General features: G+C 48.2%; 1 protein-coding gene and 1 long non-coding RNA gene across 4 annotated transcripts in view; one reads left to right on the forward strand and one right to left on the reverse strand.

Moving 5' to 3' along the window:
* Positions 1-25,299, forward strand: part of SMOC1 (SPARC related modular calcium binding 1) — a 154,663-nt gene that overhangs the window by 108,676 nt on the left and 20,688 nt on the right. For 2 of the 3 annotated variants that reach the window (XM_042990004.1, XM_042990005.1), the window contains exons 6-7: positions 11,557-11,646; positions 13,626-13,706. In XM_042990004.1, the coding sequence (XP_042845938.1) occupies positions 11,557-11,646; positions 13,626-13,706 (171 nt within the window). The remainder of the gene's footprint in view (positions 1-11,556; positions 11,647-13,625; positions 13,707-25,299) is intronic. The other variant, XM_042990006.1, reaches the window with a different exon arrangement.
* Positions 566-18,050, reverse strand: LOC122239646. The gene is made up of 3 exons (XR_006218957.1): positions 17,798-18,050; positions 4,550-4,772; positions 566-1,182 (listed from the first exon to the last, which is right to left on the reverse strand). It is a non-coding gene; the product is annotated as an uncharacterized LOC122239646 (long non-coding RNA).

The following is a 25,299-nucleotide window of genomic DNA, read 5'->3' on the forward strand; positions in this document are numbered from 1 at the left end:
CTGCCTGGAAGGAATGAAAAGGTGTATTGTGCAAAGAAGGAAGGTCTGGTTGCCAGCCAGGAATTAGTCCTGCGGAGGAGAGGAGAAGACCGAGCAGAGGAGGCTGGGGGAGGAGGCTCAGAGAGATAACAGGAGGTAGGGAGGAGGGAGAGAGGCCGGGCGGTAGCGGGTCACAGGCGGCTGGCCCAGACAGGAGGCCTGGGTTGCGGCTCCTGGGTCCACAGGTGTGAGGCCCGAGGGGAGAAGTGGGGGAAGGAGGGAGGGAGGCGCTGTTATCTTACCCAGATGCACGTGCTCTGGGAGGGGAGGAGGGTCAGAACTTCAGACTATTTACTTAATCCCTTGGAATGTCCTTTCCTCGCTCTGTTCTTTGGGCCCCTTGTGTTTCACGGACCCCTTTATGGGCACATGTGTGGTAATTAACACGTGCAGTGTAGGTCCCGGGCCATGTGTTTGAGTTTCAAATATCCATTGATCTGGGGCACTCCCATCTTGGCTCCCCTCCCCTTCTTCTCCTTTGGTCCTTGCCCTTGAAGAGTGATGCGGGGGGGGGGGGGCAGGGGGAGCTGGGGGGGCACACGTGCCTCCACATGTGTGTTATTGGTGCTTCAGAGGACTATCAGAAGAGAGCAAGAAGGCCGCCCTTGAGCTCTGACGATCTGCTGCTAAAACAGTTGGAGGCCGCAGAAGCTGAGGTAGAGATAAATTTTTGGTTTCAACCGAAGCAGGTCGAAGGACAGCTGGGCAGAGGCTGGGAGGCAAAATGCGTTTAGAGATCATGAATTTACCCAGAGCAGATTTTCCCGGCCAACCAAGGCTTGCAGATTTTCCCGGCCAACCAAGGCTTGCAGATTTTCCCAAGGTGCCTCTTTCTGGGGTCTTGATGCTAATGAAAGTGGACGATTTGGGGAGCTTCCAGGATTGCTGAATACGGAGTCAGGGACTGGTCCTGGGCTTGATTGCTTGTGAGGTGCAGGAGGGGAGTTCTCAGCCTCTAGGGGGTGAGGGCCGGAGAGCATTTGTAAAATTCTTTCTGCCAGTTCTCTGGGAGCTTTCTTCTGTGCACCCAGGACCACGGAGATCCCGGGCTGGTGCTTCTGTACACAGCGAGTGAAAGTTGAGGGCCGTCAGGAGTTTTCTGCAGTTTGAGTATTTCCTACTTGTAAGAGGTCTAGGATTTAGCTGTTTAAGGAAAGTGAGAGAAAAATGAAAACATTAGCAGGCTCTGCCTGCATTTTCTGCACAGACTTCTGTACTTGTCAAGCCAGTGTTGGAGAGGGGCAGTACTCCCAAAACCCAACCCACCTTTAATTTGTGGAGACTTGTTATCCCCCCTGAGCTGCTCCATACTGTGTGCTCTCAGTAAACAGTGAGTCACAGTTATTTGTCGTGGGTCCCTCTCTGCATCTCAGTGTTTAGAATCTTTCACGGAGCCTGGTCTACAGGTTGGTGCCGGCTCAGAGGACCTATCGCTGCGGTGGTGGATGAAGCAGAGCTCTCATTCAGGGCTGAGGGATGTGCTTAGGGCAGGGTCTGGCAGTCCCCAGACAAAGGGGACTGTGTGGCCTCCAGCCTCGGCCCTCCTGTGGTCGGCACACCTAAAGGAGGTTCACCTCGCTGCCCTGAGCCTAGCTGAGGTGTGCGAGGCTGGCTGTCTCAGAACATTCCCCAAGCGGAGCATCGTTCCTGCTCAGATGACTTTAACCTCTTCCCAGCTACCTCTCTTTTCTCTTCCCCCAGCACTGAAGGAGAGGCTGGGTCAGTAGTCGAGCTGTCGGCATTGCCATCAGATGGCAAAAGTCTGACTGCCCACCGTCTGGGGCTGGATTTGATTGGAGACGGGCAGCTGCTGACCTCTAGGGGTCGGGCCTCTGCTCACATCAGATTTCCCCAGGGAGAAGCATTCTCTCTCATACGGTGCCTGATGAAACAGAACTGTGCCTCAGCAGCTTCAGGCCCGCGAGAGGCGGTTTTTTGCTCTCTGCATGTGTGTTGCCGCTGTTTGCTGGTGTCCCGAGCCGCCCTGACCAAGCCCGGCACTTCCGTGTACCGGCTTTGTGGGGTTCGGTTGCAGAGGGGTGTGCCTGGGTGTGTTTGAGTGCTCATGCGTGTGCTGTATCTCTTTCCTGCCCCACCCCCCGGTTGGCTCATGGCACTCAATCCCGGCCCTCCATCTCAGTCCCTATTCTGGGGTCTCTGAAAGAAAGCTATGTGTGGAGGCTACTAAACAAAGAGTTTGAATCCCTGCCATATCCCCACTTCCGAGGACCGGAGAGGAAATGGGGTTTAGGCATCTGGAAAAGCCTCCTAGTCATAGATCCTTATGAGTCCCTGGTGTTACTAGTAACCTTCGGTGTATCTACTTGGCTTCTTATTCTTTTATTCAACAGATATTTATTGAGAGCTTCCTAAGTGTCAGGCTCGTTGCAGTCACTGAGGACCCAGTGACAAGTAACATGATGAGAGTCCTGGCCTTACCCTGTGGAACCATTCTAATGGTTCTTAGCCTCTTCTTACAGAGGTTATCTTCAGATGGAGGGAAAGCCTCCCAGGGAGCACAGACGTCTAGATGCTGGGAAGCTGTCACCTGGGCAGGGAGGCAAAGCAGGTGACCCCTTCAAGCAGCCCTGGTTGGTAGTTCCCATGGCCAGAGCCTCTCAGGAAAGGCCCTCGGAGGAGGCTGCCTGGGCATGGGCCCACTCACAAGTTCTTGATCCCTCTGTCTGGTGCCTTTGTGGGACCCCCCGGAGTGCAGGTGAAGGCTCAGAAATTGTCAGGCCATCGAGACTACACTGTCCCTTGACTGAGTGAGTTCAGTTCCAGGCGTGACCCAGTAACCTGGACAGAGGCAGGGATTTCAGCCAGTGGGTGCAAAGGCCTCAGGACCACGTCTGAACCACTTATCGCCAGCTCTGAGCGCCATGGAGCTCCCAGGGGAGGGGCGGCTCTCAGGTCCTCCTCTCCCAATTTTGTGACTGCTGAAAGAAAACTGAGATTCAAAAGCAGCTTGTTGTAAAGTTTCTACGGAAAGGCAACGGAGCTAGAAGAGGTAAAACAATCTTGAAACGAAAAATTACGTGGGAGGCACCATTCTATCTGATTTTTTTTAAACAAAGAGATCTTCAGTGCTTTACTCCCCCATGTCCCGTTATGAATTTCCAACTCATACTTCCCTGTGTTCTTCTGAACAAATGCTCTGACCTCTCCCCTTTTAGATATGTTTGTTTCATTTCCTATTTTAAAAATGACTTTTTTTTTTGAGCGCTTTTAGGTTCACGGCAAAATTAAGAGGAAAGTACACAGATTTCCCATATAGCCCCTGTCCCGATAAAGGCACAGCCTCCCCCGTTATCAACATCTGCACCAGAGTGGCACATTTGTTACAATTAGTGAATCTTCACTGACACATCATTATCACCCAAAGTCCATAGTTTGCATTAGGGGTCACTCTTGGTGTTTTACTTTCTATGGGAATGGACAAATGTATGACATATATCCACCGTTATAGTATCAGAGTTGCTTCACTCTTCTAAAAATCCTCTGTGCTCTGCCTGTATATGCCTTTTCACCCCCACTCCCCACCCCTGGCAACCCCTGATCTTTTTACTGTCTCCATAATTTTGCCTTTTCCAGAATGTCACAAAGTTGACGTCCTGGTACTCTGATTAAGACTTATACTGCTGTAGTAATCAGGACAGTGTGGCCTTGGCCAAGGGATAGACACAGAGATGAATGGAACAGAGCAAAGACCCCAGGCCTGCACTTCTATGGCCAACTGACATGACTAAGGTGTACAAGTAGTTCCAAGGTAGAAGGCACCACCGTGACTGGACATCCATAGGCAAAAACAGAAAACCCCAAACCTCACAACTTATACAAAAATTAACTCAAAATGGACCTCGGACCAAAATGTAAAATGTAAAAACTGTTAAAACTTTTAGAAGAAATCACAGCTAGGTGAACCTAGAGCTTTTGTGTCTTAGAACAACTAACACATGATCTAAGAAATTGACAAATTGGACCTAATTGGGATTAAGAACTTGCTCTGAAAGATCTTGTTAAGAGAACAAAAAAAAAGTACAGACTGGGAGGAAATACTTACAAACCACATATATGACATAGGACTTCTATTTAGGACACGTAAAGAACTCTCAGAAACTCAACAAAATACACGAATAGACATTTCACCAGAGCATCTATGCAGGGGGCAAATAAACACACAAAAAAGATGCTCAACATCATTAACCAAAAAGAAATGCAAAGTAAGATCATGATACGGTATCACAGTGCACCTGTTAGAAAAGCTAAAATAAAAAATAGTGACAGTACCAAAGGCTGTGGTGAGACTGGGTCCTTCATGCATTATTGGTAAGAACGCAAAATGATACAGCCACTCTGGAAAATACTTTGGAAGTTTCTTTACAAAGTAAAGAACTAAACATCCATTTACCATATAGTCTGGCAATTGCACTCGTGAGCATTTATTCCAGAGAAAAGAGAACTTGCGCGTACACAAAAACCTGTGCGGGGGCGATCACGGCAGCTTTACCTGTAGTAATCAAAGAGGGAAACAACGCAGGCATCCTTCAGTGGGTGAAACACAATGGTGCCTGTACGACTCAGCCATAGGAGGAAATACGACTCAGCCATAGGAGGAAATAAACCGTCGGTATGCACAACTATGGCTTGGATGGATCTCAAGGGCATTATGCGAAGTGAGAGAAGCTGATTTCCAAAGGTCATATACTGCATGATTCCATTTGGAGAACATTCTAGAAAGGACAAAATTATAGAGACAGAGAAAGGATTAGTGGTTGCCAGGAGTTGAGAGATGGGGTGCACGAAGGGAAGTGTGATTATAAAGGGAGATCTTGGTGGTGATGAACTCGTTCTGTATTTTATTGATGGTGGTTACACGAATCTGCACATGGATAAAATTGCATAGAATTACACCCCCCCCCACACACACACATATACACAAATGAGTACGTGTAAAACTGGTGGAGTGTGAATAAGCTCTGTGGATTTCACCAGTATCAATGCCCTGACTCTGATATTGTACAATAATGAGGTTACCTATATAATTTCAGGTTACCTATATATTTATGTTAACTATAAATATGTTACCCCTGGGGAAACTGGGTGAAATGTACTGTATTATTTCTGCAGTTTCCTGGGAACCCATCATCATTTCAAAATAAAGAGTTAAAAAAATCAGCACAGTTCTCTTTGTGCACCCAGCTCTGAACTGACTTTGCCACTGGTGGTTCCTTCTCCCCCGTCTCCCTGCTCCACTCCCTCTTCCTTTTTCTCCTCTTCTTCTTCCATGTCTGGTCTATTTTTTCCACCAGCATCATGTTTTTACTCTTATTCATGGGAATGTGGAGCTTGAGGACTTAGGGAATTGTTTGCAAAAAGACCACTTTAAGCTTATTTTTACTTCTTTTGGGAGGGAGTGTGCAGGTGGGTAGATGGAATGCAAAACATTGATCTCTTGCTCTGGAAAGGACCTGAAGGGCCCAGATAACCTCTGTTCTCAAAGGTCAGGATTAGGAAAGCTCACAGTACATTTCTGAGCCTTGTGGTCATGGGATCTGCCTCTTAGGAAATGTTGAGGTTGACTAAAATTCCATCCTCCTCCTGGTATGATTTGGGCCAGTGCCTTACAGGACTTTCGCAAACAGGCACTGTTGTCTCCCTGTGATGCCCAGATTATATCATTTCAACTTCTACACAAGGTCTCTGAGTCACACACTGAAGGGGTTGGTGGCTCTGGTGTAAATGTGGTCCCTTCAAAAGCGCGAACCTTCCAGTACTTCCAGCAGGCTGAAGTTTATCTCTGTGTCTTTGGAAAAGATGACCAATGGCAGCCTAAAAAGAATTCAAGAGGGAGCGTGACCCGTGATGGACATGGTTTGGGCAGAGCCCAAGAATCCAAGGGGGACTTGGGATCACTGAGAGACCTTCCGAATCTCAGGAGGGGGGTGGTGATTTCTTTTTTCTTCATTCTCCAAGGCTCCTCAGTCTCAGAGACCCCAAGAGATGCCATTAATACAGATTCCTCCTCTGGCCCCTTTGACACATTTGCTTTTGAAGGACCTGGAAGAGAAAGCTCTTTGTATGTGGTCAGAATAAACTCATTGTACACCCAAACAATTAACTCCTCAATGGACTTGCCAGCGCCTTGAAAGGCACGGCCCTGCTTCCTTGGACCTCTTGGGCTCTATTCAATCCCTTAAGCACACCAATGTTTTTGAGTTTTTGTTTTGTTTTGTTTGTTATTCTGAAAAGTCTTTCGCTGAGAATAGTCAGAGCGGATCAACATTGTCCTCAGCCTGCATTTATCTCCACTTGCCAGCGAGTGTCAATCAGGAATCAAAAAGCCAAACAGAGGAGGCTTTGAACGGTGTCATCGGGGGTCGAAGTGACTTCCAGCTGTCTGTGCGTGGGCCAGGCCTTCTCGCAGGGCAAGGAATCGTGCTGTCACACAAACCCACTGTCTGGACAGTCTTGCAGAGCCCGTGTGGGGCTGTAACTCTCTGGGGCCGCACCTCGAGGCCGAGGCATGGCTGGGGGTTGAAGAAATTGCCAGGGCCCTGGGGCTGGGCCATTTCCACTGCTGCTCACTCCCTTGGGGCTTGAGCACATCACTTTCTATCCCCAAGACTCCATCTCTTTTTATCTGCCTGGTGGCTTCCTCTGTGCTGGCCAGTGGTGAGAACAGATGAGGAAAGCCACCTGCCAAAAACTCGAGTGTTGCAAAATGTGGTACCATTATTGCTGATCTTGACGTTATCCTTGAGATGTTCTGTCAAGTTTGCCTCATTCATTCATTCATTCATTCGTGTAAGCTTGCCTTGTTTTTTTAATTGTTCTATTTTTTTACTTTTTTTGTGTTTCCAAACTTACTTTTTTTTTTTTTTTTCTTTTTTTGGCCTGGAAGAAAAGTGATAATCTTTGAATTGGCTTTTTTTTTTTTTCCAGTGTTCTCTTCTCCTTGTTCTGGAAGAGTATTGTGGTATTAAAGAGAACTAAAGTCTTACTATTTGAGGTCCAAAAGAACCACCGACAATGAGCATCAGGCATCACATCGTCCTGTGCATATATGTAAACTGAGATTTCAGATACGTTTTTCTTTAAAGTACATGGGAGGGTCTCCACCCAGATTAAGAATCACTGAAATAACAGCACTACCTCCTCTTTTGTTTTAACAGCTTTATTGAAGCATAATTACATGCCATAAAATTTACCCATCATAAACGTCCAGTTCACTGGATTTAGCACAGAGCGTTGTGCAGCCGTTACTGGTGAACATTTCCATCGATCCAAAAAGAAACCTTGTACCCATTTATAGTTATAACCCACTGCCTCCTCCAGTCCTAGGCAACTACACAGCTGCTGTCTATCTCTATGGGCTTATCTTTACTAGGCATTTCATAGAAGAGGAATCATACAATAGGTAGTATTTGCACATGGCTATGGTTTCTTTCATTTAGTATAATGCTTTTGAGGTTTATATTGTCACACGTATTAGTAATTCATTCTTTCTCATTGCTGAGTAATATTCCATCATCTGGATATATCACCATTTGTTTATGTGTTCGCCAGTCGACAAACATTTGGATTGTTTCCAGTTTGAGGCTATACACATAATGCTGCTATGGATATTGGCATACATGCCTCTGAGTGGACATGTTTTTCTTTCTCTTGGTTGGCTTCTCAAGAGTGGAATGTCTGGTGAATGATAAGTTTATGTTTAACATTTTAAAGAAATTGCAAAAACAGGGGCACCTGGGTGGCTTAGTCTGTTAAGCGTCTGACTTTGGCTCAGGTCATGATCTCATGGTTCATGAGTTTGAGCCCTGCATCGGGCTCTGTGCTAATGGCTCAGAGCCTGGAGCCTGCTTCAGATTCTGTGTCTAATGTTTTTTAAACATTTTTAAAAAATAAAAAAAAAAAAAAAAGAAATTGCCAAACCGTTCTCCAACATGGCTACTCCACAGCAATGAATGAAGGTTTCAGTTTCTCCGCATCCTTGCCAACATTTGGTATTTTCTATTTTTTAAAATTTTAGCTATTCTAGCAGGTTCATAGTAGCACCTCATTGTGGTCTTAATCTGCATTTTCCTGACAACTAGTGATGTTGAGCATCTTTTCATGTATCCATTAGCTGTCCATGCATCTTCTTTGGTGAAATGTTATTAAAATATTTTGTCCACTTTAAAATTAGGCTGTTCATCTTCTAACTGAGTTGTAAGGTTTACTTTATTTTTTTTAATTAAAAACTTTGATAGGATTTTAATTTTGTAAATCCGATTTTAAAAGTAAGTGGCTGGATAAAATGGTTTATTCTCGTGGTATTTATACCTTTAAAGTCCTTGCTCATACTTAGTGTCCGAAGGCCTTTAAAGTCCTTACTCCTGCACAGTATCCTGAGACTGGGAAGGCAGGCATACTTCATTTTTAGAAGAGGATATCCCTGCCCAGAGAAGAAAAGTGCAGGGTTCAGTTTTCAGTTTATGGGATGTAAAGCCAGAATCTGGAGTGTGACCCCACTAGAGACTGGGGAATTGAGTGGAAGCTTTTCCCTCTCCCCGGGGCCCAGTGTGGGACCTGGTATTGTCCCAAGGCTTGCCAGGAAGCAGCACTGATGTGGACCTTGGACCCAGGCCTTGGACCTATGTTTGGTAGAAGGGTGCGTTTGTTTGCTGGGTTGGAAGCCAGGTGCCCAGGTGCCCGGAGATGATGGTCAGAGGGTCCTGTTGGCTTTGGCTTGGCTTCTCAGCCTTTGGGCAGCTGAGTTTCACAGGTGGCTCTCCTGGCGGCAGGGCACTTTGTCTTTTCTCACTTCATAAAGATTTCCATCTAGGGCCTCCATTGTGGCAGCACAGCTGTATCTCTTCACTCTTGGTGACCCTGCGCTGCAGGAAGATCCACTCCCTGCACGTGGCTTCATGCGATGTGGGCTCTGGGCCTGCATCTGGGTAATCGCGGAGGTCCTTGGCCTGCAGAAGTGCAGAACTTCCCCCGGGAGACTGGAAACACTTCTTCCTCTCCTTGAGCAACAGACCTCTGCTGATTGCTACACCAGATGGGCAGTCCCAGACTCTCATATGGATGATGGGCGAAATAAGCAGAATGTTTTCTCTTATCCTGCTCCAGAGAGAGTTACAGCTCTTGGAATACGGGAGGATTTTAGTTGAATATGAAAATGCTGCATGAACCACTTTTCACTTGGGTTCTCACCGTTGTCCTCCTGGGAATGTTTGATTTCTCACTTTCCCTTTGTTGCCCTTAAGACTTCTAAAGTGAAGCCACCCGGTGTGGAGAGGCTGAGCACACCACACTAGGCTATTTAGACTGTGAACTCTGCATCCGGCAGGAGCAACCAAATGTGCATTGCAGCTGCCAAAAGACTTCATTCAGTGGCTCATTGAATTCAATGGAAAGAGGTGTTAATAGAGTCAGGGGAAGTGATGCTATTAAACAAAATGACATTGTGTGGTGCTGCTCTGTGTTTATTCTCCCTCAATGACTTCCAGATCAAACTTCCACAGTTTTGCATCAAAAGATGCCTGTTCAGGACTCCAGTGTGAGGCAAATAAGATGTCCAGCTAGTTAACTCCTCTCCCTCTGCTATATCTCATTCCCTGGAATGATTGTCACATAGTTGGGGATCGCCTTGGCCCCTGTCGGAGTGGGGTCTTGGTGTCAGCACAGGGGAATAATAGCAGGGTCAGGTGTCACACAACTGTCGGATTGCTGGCCTCAGCCTCCAGCCACGATTAGGGTCTCTATAGCTCTCCAGTCTTAAGATCCCAAGGGTGGGGTGTTGGTGCAAGAAAGGGATCAGAACTCTGTGTTCTTCCTCCCTCCTTGATAAGATGCAGGGAAGTCGGCCAAAGGTCTCGGGAGCTCCAAATGGTGGAGGGTTGTTATTATGGGTGATCTGACTGGCGTCTCAGAGACTATCTGAGAACTTGCATTCTCCATAGTTAATGAAATAGGTGAAGGGGATTAAGAGGTACCACCTTCTGGTTATAAAACAAATAAGATACGGGGATGTAACGTGCATAGGGAATATAGTCAATAATAGTGTAACAACTTGGTGTGGTGACAGATGGTCACTAGCCTTACTGTAGGCTGTATGCTTGAAACGAATACAATACTGCATGTGAATTATTCTTCTGCTAAAATAAACAAACAAAACCGAAAGCTTAAAAATAAGAGCCATTGGCAAAACAAGCAAGCAAATAGAAATAAATGACTGATTGAATAAAATGACAACAAAATAGTCGACGCTTGGAGAATAGAGTGTTCGGTTGTAAAAGATTTCTGGGGGATGGTGTAATCGTCACACTGCCTGAGACCCTGGGGTTCTTCTTCCCCCACCCCCGCCCAGGGAGAACACAGAGAAATCTCTCATCTATGCATTCTCAATGGGGGCAGAGATACCAAGCAGGTGAAAATGGATTGGGGGCGGCAGGAGGAGAAAGAACTCTTTGCTCTTTTTACATAGAAAGCACAGCTATACATACACCACATCAACAGAAACACAGTGTACCTATGTTATTGATAGTTCATTAGGTAGATGATTAAAAAAAAAAAGAGAGAGAGAAGGTCTAGGTGGGCAATAATGAAAAGAAGTTGAGAGACACTGCCCGACACTAAGGTTGGGGTTCTTGATGAAAAAAACTCAAGAGTCCTGAAAGGTGGGTAAAGTCTACACTCGCTCCTGACCCGCAGAGGGTCTTGCCCCTCAGGGAGCTGCCAATGTTGCTGGAATGATGTAGATTAGGGTTTTGTTACTGGGCACCTCCTGCTCCCGTCATCTCTGGTACAAATTTCAGAACAAATCCAGGGTGCAGTTTCCCACATCCCTTTCCATTTTGTTTGCCCCCACCTCAATGGGAATTGGAGAGCATGATGTTTCACAGTTAAAAAAATGTTCTAAGGGTTCCTGATTCTTTTCACTTTGGCATCCTGGAGACAGGATGGGCCCTCCTGCCCTTCTCTTCCCTTTTAGGTGAAGCTAGAGAAATAGCTAGGTGTTCAAGAGGGAATAGCACCACGGTCTGGTGTTTTCCTGAAGCTCTTCAACGAGGGCCACTAAGTACTATGCTGGTACCTTTCATAAGAGGGCAGGACGGAACTCGGACACCAGAATTTTATGCCACCAAGTATGCTAACCTTATCCTAACCTGCCTGGGCAAAACCCAGGGCTGCTGGGGAAGATGCCTGCCCCCCACCTCAGTTTTCCTGCGGGGAGGACCAGGGCTGACAGAGTCATCATGCTGGTACGTGCAGGTTAGTGAGGGAGGGCCCTCCAAAGCCATGACAGTTGAGCTCCCTTTTGTCCCTCCCCTGGAATGGTGAACACACAGCTGGGTTTGTCTTACTCTTGGCGTGTCTCTGTGGTTCTTTTTTCCTTCCTGTTCTTGCTTTCTATCTTTCCTTTCTCTTTGGTCTCTTCACTGGGACTTGGCCGGGCCATGTGCAAACCCCAACCATTCAACAGTGCTGGAGAGTAGATAGTATTTACCTCAATAATGGTAGTCTCTTTTCGATTCTTTTTAACCCTCAATTCAGATGACGGGTCTAAGCCGACACCCACGATGGAGACTCAGCCAGTATTCGATGGAGATGGTAAGCTCTTTTATTACTTACGACTCTAATTCTCCCACCCGTGTTTAGATTTGAGGAACATCCTTTCTTTGGATGTTTGTGTAAGCTTTATTATTAGTTTTTTCTTTTTTAATTTCAATTTTTCCCAGTTTAGTCTGGGTTGTTTTAACCTTTTAAAAAATGCAAATCCTCCCAGGAACTGGTACACTCTCTACTTCTGGAAAGGTCCTCTGTTCTAGCCAGGCTTCCTGCCTGGCTGCTGATGTCCAACAATAACACAGCCTGGATGGACCCTTTGAGCTGCCAAGACCAAGGAGCCATGGCTGAGAAAGACAGGCCAGCACTGTCCCTTCAGTAGATGAACCGACACAAGTTCCTTCTCTGTGCCCAGCGTTGTGCTAGGCCTGTGGGGGACAATGGAGGATTAGATGAGATGAAGCCTTTGCTCTCAAGACAATGGCAACTATCAGAGAACTTTATGTGTTAAATTACATGGTCTCAGTTTTTATTATAATGGACATTTAAGGGAGAAAGAGATCACCATGGTCTGGGAAAAGACTGTGTCAAGAGATGGAACGTGGACTGGATCTTGAAAGGAGATGGGAAGAATCAGGGCATTGTAGTTGGGGTAGTGGGGAGGGGAGCATATGGTGGGGATGGGGTATTGTAGGAAAGTAGGGGGAAAGGGATTGGTTAGTGGACCTGGTTTAGCTAAGTTGGACCGTGAGAGCTGAGTCAAGACATTTGTAAGAGGAGAATTCTAGGGCAAGAGAAATGGTGTGGCTGGTAGCAAGATAGAGGCTGGATGTCCCTGGAGGTATGAGGAATGACAGGTGAGGCATGGAGTGCAGAAGGCTGGCCTCTCTTTGAGCTTGGGTTGCTCCTGGCCTGCATTCTTCAGGATGCTTTGCTGTGTACTCCAAGTTCCCATGAAGAAGAGCAGGAAGCTTGGCAGAGTGCAATTTCTAGAAAGTCTGACAATGAGGTTTGACTCTGAGTGCAACATGCAGCGACCTCTGAGCAGCTTTCGGCTGAGTGTATCCAGGCCTAAATCACGAGACTGGACAGGGAGACAGGAGTAAAAAGAAATTATGCCATTGGTTGGTACTGTGGCTAGGGATGTCTCTAGCACAGGCTCAGCTCTAGATAGGATTGAATGTGAGCTGTCCTTTACAACTGGTCATTTAGTGGAACATACGTGTGTTCATGCCTAGAAATTCAGATGTTTCTGTGATCCACAAATCTCCTGGATTATTGGCAGGTCTGGGGTCCTGGGGGATCAGGTGGGAGGTGGAGACCGTGTCACCTTGGGAGATCGCCCCAACAATCCCACTGAAGACTTCATGACTCTGAAGTTGATCAGGGTTCTCCTGATTCCCATACCACTTGTCCACTGAGCGACCCAAGCCCTGAAGGCCCTAGAGGTTCCCCCAAGCTCTCTGGATGGAGGGATTCAGCCTCTGTTCAGTGAGAATCCATTAGGAAAGGTATTGATGCACACGTTGGACTCATCACTTTCCTTCCCATGTGGAACAGAGTCTCAGCAAGCTGAAATCTGTTGTGGCTCAGTCGTTTCCTCCAAAATGGTCTCTGTGGTTTGTTTGGCATTCGTTTGTTGATTTATCCCCTTTAAATCTTCTTCCAGGGAAGCAGCTGAGAGAGACTTGGCTGGGCCCATGCTCCTCACCTCCTGGGATAATATTTTTATTCCTGGATGGAGCGGCTCAGCGCCTCTGGACTTAGACCACTCTGCCTCTGAGTATGGGAGGCCCTCGTTGGCTCCTATGAGCTGGCGGGTAGAGGAGCTTCCTTACTGAGAAGGGAGAGGGCATTGGGACAAAGTGGATGTGGAATGAGGGAGAAAGCTCCAAGCCTTGATGCCCCAGGCTTCAGAAAAAGCTCCTGAAGTCTGGGGGCTGCACTACAAGTTATCTACTCCCTTTGCCCAGACTTTATTTTCTCCCTTCTTCTTCTTCTTTTTTTTTTTTTTTTTTTTCCAGAAATTACGGCCCCCACTCTATGGATTAAGCACTTGGTAATCAAGGACTCCAAACTGAACAACACCAATGTGAGAAATTCAGGTAAATGATCTGCCTGGGATTGTATACATGCCGATTCGCCTGTGGTTGCCCTGTGGTTACTCCACAACTACCTGTTGTGTGGGCTTGGGCAAGTCCTTTAACCTGTCTTATCTTCAATTTCTACAGCTATAAAATGAGATTAGATGAGTTAATCCCCTCCAACTTTAATTTTCTTCAGTTAGTATGTCAGGGATCATCTTTCATGAGTAGTTGATCCTTTTAGCAAAAAAATCTTTTGACTACATGTTTTAATACTTTCAAGTGGCTCTTTATATGCCAGGCAGAGAATTTTTAAAAATGGCCTGGCATGGAAAAGTTGGACTTCAAGCCATAAGAGACTTGATTCTGTGCGTTTTTTAAGGCTCAAAATGGCTGCTTACAGTCATGTATTTTCTGATATGATCTTTTGAGGGTCTTATGAGTGGTCAAGTTTTGGTGCTGGCTGAACCCCTTGTGGAAAGGTGATAATTTTTGAAGGGTGATTAGATTTGTAGGACTCACTTGTAGAGTTCATTGATCATCAATGAAGACAAAAGCAATAAAGTTCATCTACCATCAGTAACGACCAGAAGTCCACCAACAGTAAAATGTATTAACAAACTCAATCTGTATCTCTATCATGGGGAAATCATCCTTCTTTTAGCCTAAGACCTCATTGTGAGAAATGCCCCTCTGCATAATTTATGCCTGGTTGGTGAATTTCATTTCAGCCATATCATTTTTTCCTTATGGATATCAAGGTCTATAAACAAAAGACACATCCCTTTGAACTGATGGGCAGAGTTTTACAAGACCATCAATTAATGAGTGGGCTCTCATTGGCCCCCTTTAGGTTTATCTGTATGCCAGCTTTGTCCTAAAGGTGGGAGTGGGGAAACTTGAGTGCAGGAAGTGAGTTAGCCCATGAGGTAGATCCGTACAGCATTGGTTGATTTTCTCTGTGACTTGGGCTGCATGTGTTTGGTTCCCTTTTTTTTTTTAATTTTTTAGTGTTTTATTTATTTTTGAGGGAGACAGAGACAGAATGCTAATGGGTTAGGGGCAGAGAGAGACGGAGATACAGAATCCGAAGCAGGCTCCAGGCCCTGAGCTGTAAGCACAGGTCATGACCTGAGCCGAAGTCGGACGCTCAACCTACTGAGCCACCCAGGCGCCCCTCTGGTTCCCTTTTTTTATCAAAGATGGAGGTATGGGATGGTAGGGTGGGAAGAAGACCTTGTGAATCCTGTGGGCCAGAGTCTTTGACACAATCGTGCCATGGTTAAAGCATAGACGTTGGAATCGGCAAAACCTGCATTTGCTTCCTGGCTCTGACACTTAGTGAGTGACCCAGTCAAGGCACATAATCCCCCCCTGAGCCTCAGTTCTCATCTGGGATTATGATCTTTCCCTCAGGGGACTGTGGTTAAAGGTTAGCTGAGTTACTGTCTGTGTGGAACTTAACCAGTGCCTGGCTAAGTGATAGTAAGTGCAGGATAAACGGTAAGTACCTATCTTTGTTATTCTCATCATCATGGTAGGTAGGGAACAATGGAAATATTAATGATACTGCTCTTGCCGCGAGAATCTCAATCAGGAAAGAATTTGTGACTGTCATTGTAAGCAAAAGCTTCTTTGCAGAACCTTTTCCCGCCTCCCCTCTTGCTGTCAGGCAAATATAAGTCAAAGAGAGGTGGTTTTGGTGCCTGTGGTACCTCACTGGAAGTGACAGGAAGCAGTTTGCTGGCCTTTGGCATATGGGAATGAAATAGAAGCATTTGGATGCGAATGTGTGCCTGGGGGTGTCTTTTTTGTGGTTTTTGGCCCCTCTCATAGACCAGGCAGAAGGAAGGGCCATGCCTCCTGAGATGTTTCCCAGCGTGCCCAGGGAAGCCTGACTCAGCCCAGGCCAGGTCTGTAGGTTTGTCCGATACCAAAGCCCGTGCTGTTGCCATTACAAGGTTTACCACCTTCTACGTACAAATGAGCCCCTACCCTTGCCCACAAAAGTCAGACCTCTCATTTGTGAGAGCGTGCACTAGAACAGAATGTTAACGCTTGGCAAAGGTTCGTGTTGGGGGGGGTAGGGGTTGGGCAGGGCTACGTAAGCTGCCCAGAGCTCCTGGGCTGCGTCAGGCTTCCCTGGGCATGCTGGGAAACATCTCAGGAGGCATGGCCCTTCCTTCTGCCTGGTCTATGAGAGGGACCAAAAACCACAAAAAAGACACCCCCAGGCACACATTCCCATCCAAATGCTTCTATTTCATTCCTATATGCCAAAGGCCAGCAAACTGCTTGCTGTAAAGGGTCAGCCAGATAGTAAACATTTTAGGTTTTGCAGGCCAGACAGTCTGTCACCTATTCAACTCTACTGTCACGGCACAAAAACGGCCATAGACAATATGTAAATAAATGGGATAGCATAGACCTGGCTTCCAGTGCTAGCTTCCCGTGAGAGCTAAGTGACCTCGAGAAAGTTCGTACGTGAAACAAAGTTATTAGCGCCTTGCAGGGTTTTTCTGAGGATTCAACAATATATGAAATGCCTAACACATAGTAGGTGTGTCATAAATGATTTAAAAAATAATGGCTTCTCTGCTAGCCACCCGTCATGCTATTCCATTTGGTTTGATGAGAAGTCAGATCTACCTTAATGATAACTCATGTCTGGGGTGCTGGCTCTGCTATGGACTGGAGCCTCTGGGTCAAGCCCCCGAGGCAGGTTTCCCGTCAGAGTTTGCCAGAAGATTCTGGGTTAGGTGAGCTTCAGCCCCCACCTCTGGGGAGGGTGAAGTGGGCCTCAGAAGCCAGTCTAGGTGAGAGTTCTTCCCACTCGCTCTCGGAGGCAAGAAGGCCATCCCAGTTCCCTCTACACCCCAAACATCCGTCTTTCACACTCAGACCCTGTGACGCCAGGTTTGTTTTCTGGCCTGGGGACTGTTGATGTTGGAAAGGTTCCACGGGGCAGCTGAAGCTTTGCAATAACATGACGCATACGCCTGCAGACTTATCCTGTCTCCTTCTCTCCTCCTGGAGGTGTCGATCCTTGTTTTTAAGGCTTTGTCTTGTGTTCACCATGGTCAGTGTCGCCTGTTGAGTACTTGGCAGCCTCGGCGTTGACGGGTTTGCCTCTTCAGACTTCTCTCTCGGATCCTTGTCTCCGCTGCACCAGGAGCTCTCCCACTTTCAGGAGGACGACGTACCTGGCCAGCCGACGCCCTAGAACCTGAGAGCAGGTGTCTTCCCACCTATGAGTGTTGGCCAGAGACTCTGTTCTGCTTTTGTAAGAAAATATGAACTCTTGCGGAGTTTTTGGTATCAGAGGCTAGCTACTAAGGCATTTCTTGATATAACTAGAACTTAAAAGTCTTTTTAGTCATCTGCATTTTTATAGGAGAGAGCAGAGAGATTAACGAAATGACGAAAACTAGGCTGTCTCATTCTCCGTCCCATACGCCATATCCCACGGCTTCTAATTTTACTGGGTGCAGACACTGTCGTACAGCTGTGATTTACAAAAGTCTCTCTCCCTCTTGATTTCCACCACCCCCCACCCCCCACCCCCACCCCCCAGTATGACAAAATTCTGTGCTTTCTGGCCTGGGAAAATACTCTCAGGACGTATGGTCGTGTGAGCCTTAACTCTTCTCTTGGAGCAGCATAGCAATGCCCTCAAGGCACACAGGCCCTTTCCCTCTGCCCCTACGCGGCTAGCTCGCTCTCGGGGCCACTGGTGGAGTCATTTGACTTCCCTTCTTCCTTATCCGTCTGTTTCGTTCCTTTATTGCCACCTTTCCTAGTTAACTTCTTTCACGATCTCATCTGGGATTTCAGGAAGGCCCTAGAACCTGGCACTGTGGGTGAAATCCAGAAGGACTCGCTTTTCCTCCCTTGCCTCTTTGTCCCGCACAGCTTCCTTCCGGGTGTCCCCGAAGGCAGCGGCTTGTGGAAACTGTCTCCGGGAGACAGAGCTGTCAGCGGGGACACAGGGTGGAAATGCGTTTCTTGTAAGTTTTGTCATGAAAACAACCCCGTCTCCTCCTACGTGGGAGCGTTTGCCTAACTCACCATCCATGTCGCAGGTAAGGGGTTTGCAGCCCCCTGACCCTTACCTGTCGGTGTCAGTGTCAGAGCGTTGCTCCTCTGGGCCTGCTGTGGTTCCCTTGGCTGCATTTGGGATTGGTCCTTCCTCGCCAGGAAGCTCCTGCCGGGACAGCTGCTGTGACTGGGATGTGGGGTCACTGAGGCAATTGCACCTCCCGGCCGGATCCCCCACCCCCCCAAACCAGCACTCTTGGCCTGCCCAGAAACCGCGGGGTGATGTAATGACCTGAGGCCTGGAAAAATAAACAGCTCTCAGGGAAACCAGCGGTAGCCGTTGTGAGCAAATACCCCACAGCCACCTGGAACCTTGCACATGACGTGATTGGAAGGAAGAATGAGTAATCCGCTAACGTTAGCAGGCGAGGACGGGTCTGGGCTTGTGAGCATTTAAAGTATCTATATAAAAACAAACCCTTGATGTTTATTTCTATAACTGGCCTCCTGGATGTCTGCCCATCTATCTTCTGCAGGTGTCTTGGCCACTCACGGCCAGTAGAAGGGAGCTGGGGACAGGGAAGGGTGGTCATCCCTATGGCTCTCTCCATAGCAACAAAGGCCTTTCTCAAGCTTTCCCTTTGCAGAGAGGAGCCATAAACACGTTTGCAGGCCCTAGAGAGCCCAGCCCCACAGTATATTATTGCCCTGTTTTCAAATTAGCTTTCCCTGTCTTGTTCCCTCACCCCCCACATCTGCTTCAGACAGAGGGGTGCTGGGCGGAAGTATGACCAGCATCTATCTGGGACTTGCTCGAACAGCAAAGGTTTTTTCTGCAGGTGAGTCTGTATGCTTTTTGGTGTTGATAGCAAAACCATGCGCCCCAGCGTTTTCCTTTTGGCCTCTGCTGCTGAAAACCTGAACCCAGAGGTCCTGCTGAGGTATTGTAATTGGCTCCTTCCAGTTTACTAGAAGTCAAATACCATCTCTTCCCTGTCTGAGGATCCTCAGTCTGTGTTTATTTGTAAAATGGCTTTGGAAGAAGTCAGGGTACATATCTTATAAGCACACTCATGCATTAGTGTTTTGGGAGATGAAGGGTGAAGTTATGATACTTTATTTGACAAAAGCTATCTCTCCCATCACCACTCCCCAACCCCCCCCCCCCCTGGCGTGGGCTCCCTCCTTCCTGTCTCGCCTGAAGTTTGATTTGCTAGCTCTTGCCCTTAAAGGACAGAGCTTGTCAGATCAAGGTCAATGATGTTACTGAGCAAAACTAGAAAGAAGACAGCTTGCCCCTTCTCAGTACATGTCATTGCAAAACCACTGGGAAGCATTTCACATTCTTTTTGGTGGAAGGGTCGTATGAGCTCCCGGAATGGCATGAGGCAGTAGAGATGGGGCCTTTTCTAAAATTTGAAGGGATATGAGTCAGTGATGCTTTGGGGGAAAAGTTAAAAAAAAAAAAAAAAAGTGCCTATATGCTATATTGGGACAATCCATCCTCGAAGAAATATCTTCCGTAGAATTTATATCTTGTTTTCCTCCACTCCTCAGTTTCTTCTGCGTGGGAAGGCAGAGGTCACTGCTTCCGACAATGGTGAGCCATGCCTGGCCATTTTGGGTTCCACAGAGAGAAATTATTTAGACAGGCTGGCTGGTTTGTAATTTTCCCTTACACGTCCTCACCCACGACATTTCATCCCAGCAACACGCCCTATTTACAGAGCCTACTGCAAACGCCCGCGTGAGTAGGTGCCCTCAGCCAGTGTCAGGCATGTGGGACGGGCACGGTTGCTTTTGTTCTGGAGATGGGGCCTCTGAGCCACAGCAGGTCAGGCAATGCAGTGTGACCCTGAGGGGGCTGAGTGGTGCAAAGGAGAACCTGAAAGCCCCAACAGTGCCCCTCACTTAACCCCTTCCTGGTGCTTGGGTTCACTGGGTGCCTCTCACTTAACCCCTTCCTGGTGCTTGGGTTCACTGGGACATGGGAGACTGAATGTTGATCAGGCAGCTGAGCTGTGGGGACCTGCACCCGATGTTGCCTAATTATAAAATTGTGGGCCAAGAGAGCATATCTTTTTATTATTACTTTTTAATGTTTATTTATTTTTGAGAGAGAGAGAGAGAGAGAGAGAGAGAGAGAGAGACAGAATGTGAATGGGGAAGGGACAGAGAAAGAATCCGAAGCAGGCTCCAGGCTCTGAGCTGTCAGCACAGAGCCCAGTGTGGGGCTCGAACTCATGAACCGTGAGATCATGACCCGAGACAAAGTCAGCCACTTCACTGACTGAGCCACCCAGGCGCCCCACCCCCCCGCTTCATTTTAAATGACAGAAAGGAGCTCAGGCTGGTTGAGGGCCTTGTTCAGGGTCACAGGCCCATCAACAACTGCTGTGTGCCAAGGCCTCTGCCTGGTGCTAAGGGGAAGAAATACAAGGGGTGTCTAAGGAAGGAGCCGACTGTCGAGCGATGGGGTCCCAGAGGGAGGGGGGCAGTGGTGCCCTCCACTCCAGTGGAGGGAAATGTTCCATCACTGATACTGTTTTGAGTTGCTGGGATGGCGATCATAAAAGGCAGACTGATTCTTAGTTCTATTATTATATTTTTTAGTTTGCCTACAGCCAGCGTGCCCCTTTATTGCCTGCATTGGGGAAGACTGTGCCCACTACCCACCCTTGATCCATCCCTGAAGGCTAACTGCAGAGACTAGTTATTCACGAGGATGGGTCAGGAAGCCCAGGTTCCCTCCACATTGTCTGAGGACACTGCTCCCTTACACCAGCTAAGACCTTAGGTCATTTATCAGCTGACTCTGGGACCAGGTGAGATGCTTGACATACACTATTTCATCACAGCCTCACAGTGACCCTGTGAGATCGCTATCGTTACCCTATTTTCCCAGGTAAGGAAGCTGGGACTTAGAGAGCTGAAGGAAACTGCCCAAGGTCACAGAGATAACACGTGGTAGAGGCTGGTCCATCTGACCCCAGAGCCCATGCCCTTGGCCACCATGCTGCACTGCATCTGTTACAGCCGTTGTTGACTCCCATGAAATGGCGACGGAGCCTTCTACGTGCCAGGCCCTGGTGACGTGTGCAGGATGGGAGTTCTAGGCCCTTGCTCTCGCTTTCAGCCTTGCCAAGAAGCCCGGGTGTCCCCACACTGGCTCCTCTGACTGCCCTGTGTTCCCTCTGGCATTTGGGAACGGCTGTCCCGCTGAGGATTAATGCCACCGTCACTTCTAATGGGCCAGAGCTGAAGAGCATCTCTTGGCCAGTGAGTCCCTCAGAAGGGGTGCCCTCCTCCAGAGAAGGGGTCCAAAGTCCCTCTGCAGGTTAAGATTGGGTGATGATATCATTTTTACTTTCTTTGGCCGCCCACTCCCTGAGGAAAATGGCCTTTAGATTAAAGAGATGGGGGCACCCATTCCAGTGGAAGAGGTGACTATTTTAAATTTGTGCCTATTTGGTTTCTGTTCTCCCCACTCCCACCTCTACTTGATACACACCTGAACATGGTTTTAGGGGTTTGACTCAATTCTGTTTGTCAGTGAGTCTGCTGCTTCTCGCCTGGGCCTCTCCTCTGGGCTTGTCCTTTTCTAGGCCTCTGGTCTGTCCTCTGTTCTGACGGGAGCCCTGGGCGATAGTTCTGCGCGTCCCCCTCCCCTCCAGAGGGTGCTTAGGTCCCTGGATGACTCAGACTCGGGAACTGGCGATGGCCACATGGCAGGTCAGTGTGGGGTGTGATGCAAGGGTCCACGGTGGAAGGGTGGAGCCAACCCAGCACACGATGCTTGGAAGACTGGTCCCCCGGGGGCTGCTTGGCCCTTCCTGTGAAAAAGTGCGAAGTCTACAAGTAAAAAAAATAACTTCTTCACATAGTTGGCTTGAAACCATAGGTGCTAAAACGCTGTGTGGCCGAGTCAACAAAAAAGGGCCTGTTCCATGACGTTCCATAAATCTCTCCTGAAGAGTATGGGCTCCAGCGGCATCTCCTCCCCCGGAGACCACATCTCTGGCCCTTCAACACCAGGAAGGTCAGTGCCTTCGGACCTGGGCCCACCTGCCCCTCCTCTCGTGTCTGCGGTCCCCTCCTCAGCAGCGCACGCGACTCCCACCCTCACACGCTGACTCAGAGAAGCCCGAGGCAGGAGCCACGCGATTTCTTCCGCCTCTGGAATTTCATGTTGTGATTGAAGAAAGGTTGTTTTTCACAGCACGGTTTGTTATTTTGGGTTATCGTTCAGCATTTCATTCATTTTTGATAAGAGGCTAGGTGGGCGTGCGGTGTTTGAAGGGGTTTCAGGATAATTGCAGGCGACACCACGCTAGTGTTTTCCTTAATGTTCTTGGCCTGGTGGGACGGTTCCTTTCGCAGCCAAGCATAAATAAGTTCCTCTCACTTTCCAGGCGGGTAACCTCTTGCTGATTTGCTCCCCCCCAAGAAAATCCAATGCTTGATAGTCTGAGGGTTGAGTGTAGCATTTTCCAGGATGAGTCAAGGGGACAGGCATTCTCTTCTCAGCCTCTGTGGTCTCATCCCCACCGTTTGGCATTTACTCAACAATGGGTGGCCCCGTCTCTGCAATGTCAGGCTGGAGCAGAATTCCGCGGCTGGAGAGTGCATTGCAGGGATTCCAGCAGTACGGGGGCTCCTGGACGAAATCCTCTTTATGTGTCCTTTAAATGGAGACTCCATGGCTCTGCTACGAAGGAGGAGCTGGGGGCCGGGGGTGGGGATGAGGAAGGGGGGAGAAAGGCTGCCATTAGGCCTCGCTCTCGGGAACGTACAGAGCTGGCAAGTCACAGCCCCAAGGGTAAGGGCTACGGGAGGCATCCTCAGTCCTAGACTCAGCACAGGGAGACTGCGCTCAAGCTTGGGGCCCTCAGGGAAAGTTCCAGGAATGGAGGAATGCCTGGGGTAAGGATAGGTTAAGATCTCAGGACTGGTTCTTCCTTCTTGCTATGTCTTCCAGAACTTTTCTGACCTCTCCATAGCGTGACATGGTGCCGGCACACAGCCAGTACGACGTTGGGAGAAACTGTGTCCACGGGGGCCCCTGACCTCCTCTGCATCCTCTCTGTGAGCCCTCATCTCGTGGGTCACTCAGGATCCCACGTTAGGTCCGAGACTCCAGGAGCCCCGTCCTCTCCCAGGACACTGCCCTCCACTCCATCAGCTTCCTCCGTCAGGATGGCCTGAGCAGCTGCCCTTAATTAGCAACTGCACCTCCCCTGGGAGGAGAGCTTCTGGTTCTTTCTCCACGAATACTGCATCGTTCATCAAGGCACCTTCCCAGTGCACATTTCTATGGCCCATGGCCCTTCTCGGTGTGGTTTGCTGTAAGATTGGGGGTTTTTTCTTACTCTCATTTTTCATATGGACCTCATGATGGTTCATTTTGTAGGTGAACGTGACTAGGCTGCAGTGCCCAGTTTCTACACTAGTAGACTAGTTCCTACACTCGTGTGGATGTTGCTGCAAAGTTATTTTTTAGATGAGATGAACATTTGCAATCAGTTGACTTTAAGTAAAGCAGATGACCCTCCATAACATGGGTGGGCCTCATCCAATCAGTTGAAGGTCTTAAAAGCAAAAACTGAGATTTCCTGAACAAAGGATTTTGCCTCCAGACTGTAGCATAGACATCCTGCCTGAGTTTCCAGCCTCCTGGCCTGACCTATTGATTTTGGACTCAAGATTGTACCATTACTCCTACTTGAATTTCTAGCCTGCCCTGCGGATTTCACACTTGCCAGGTCCCCATGATCGTGTGAGCCAATGCTTTAAAATAAATACCTCTCTGCCTCTTCCGCTTTCTCTCTCTATATCTACATCTATCTATATCTATATATGGATGAATATACACACATATATAGATAGGTGGCTCTAAATGTAGACAGATCTAGATATCCGGATACAGATACAGATGTAGATGTAGGTCTGTTCTTGGTTCCGTGACTCTGTAGAACCCTGAATGCTACTGACCTGCCCTGATCACTGCCTTCTTCCCACTGCCTCCGTCACCCCTGCTCTTTCTCCAAAGAGTCCACGATGTGACTGGCTCACGGATCCCTGCTGACTCAGGTTACCCAGTGTCTTAGCTTTGCTGTCTGTCTCTTTCTTTAGCAGCTCCTCTTCTGGAAGGCAGCAACCGGAGAGAAAGCCCAGCCCAAGGACCTGAAACTTGAATCTTCTAATGTTTATGTTTGTTGGCCATTTTTGTTTAAAAAGGAAAAAAGGAAAGAAGAAAAAAAGAAAAAAAAAATGATAAGGGAGAAAAAGTTCCCAGGACAAAAGGATAAACTCTGGGCTAAAATCAGGACTGGGGATTAGCCGAGGATTTAGGTTGTCCGCACTCTCCTTTGCTCCTCATTACCACGAGTAATTGAGAAGCACAGGGGCAGAGGCCAGCCGAAGCAGACAGAGCGGTTCTCCATGCTTATCCTGTCTTGGCTGGACACAAAGAACCCATGCCCTGGGCCTGCAGACAGAGTTTAGGTTTGTCTGGTTCAGCCTAGTCTTTCCCTCTCCTCTACCCCTCCCTGCCTCTCCCTCCCTGCTTCAGGCCTGCTTTGCTGTGGTGCGAGTATACATGGTGACAGAGAGGGCTGTGTGTTTTCTGGTGACAAGGGCCTGACCGTGTCCTCATTTCTTCCACGGGATACCGTTCTGTTGTATTTCTTCTCTCAGGCAGTCAGAGGTTTGTGAGACTCAGAGCACCCATCCCCGGGTGGGGAGTGACCTGGCTCTCATCTCTCCTCCGTACCCTCCTGGGGTAGGATTGTAGGGGTGGGGCACGTGACTGTGTGACAATGTGTCATGTATCCGCGTGTCCCCTGGACAGCCCTGACTGCTCCTCTATGCTGCTGATTACGCCTTGCAAGTGTTTGCCGATGGACCTGGTCCTTCTCATCACCATCAGGCCAGAACTTGTGATGTTGTCATCCTTCCCTGAACTTCGTTAAGCAGAGACGGAATGTTCTAGGGCAGGGGGCGTTTCCTTCTGGGGAGCTCCCTCTCTGAACCGAGGGTCAAGAAGAGATCCTTGAAGTAGACCCTTTGCCTTACATTACTGCAAGGTGACTTCTTGGTACCTGGGAAGACTGAGAGTGGTGAATTTTAAGGTTCATTTGGGAGGTAACCCAAAAGGGCAGAGGGTGCCAGTGGCCCTAAGGATGGGGCTGGTTTCTGGGTCCTCAGACACAGAATGAGTTTATGTCCCTTGGTACCTACTGATTCATATTTTCATGACTGCTGGAAAAGCACTGACTGGAAGAATAATCAATTGATCGATCTAATAGTGATCGATCGGCTGAAGGGTGTGACGTACTTCTACACTGGGTGTTCCAGCAATAGATGCTGGATTGTTTCTGTGCATTGGCTGGGTGGTTCCTTGACTGGCTCTGTCTGAACGCACTCCTGGACTCATCCAGCTGAAGGGTCCATGGGGCGGGAGCGGCCTCGATGATCAAGGTCACACATCTGGCAGTTGGTGCTGGCTGGGGACTGCGTCAGTCCTGTTTTCTTTCATATGCTTTTCATCCTCCAGTGGGCTGGACTGGCTTCCTTA

Source organism: Panthera tigris, chromosome B3 (assembly GCF_018350195.1).
Source record: "Panthera tigris isolate Pti1 chromosome B3, P.tigris_Pti1_mat1.1, whole genome shotgun sequence".
In the NCBI taxonomy this organism is placed as follows: domain Eukaryota; kingdom Metazoa; phylum Chordata; class Mammalia; order Carnivora; family Felidae; genus Panthera; species Panthera tigris.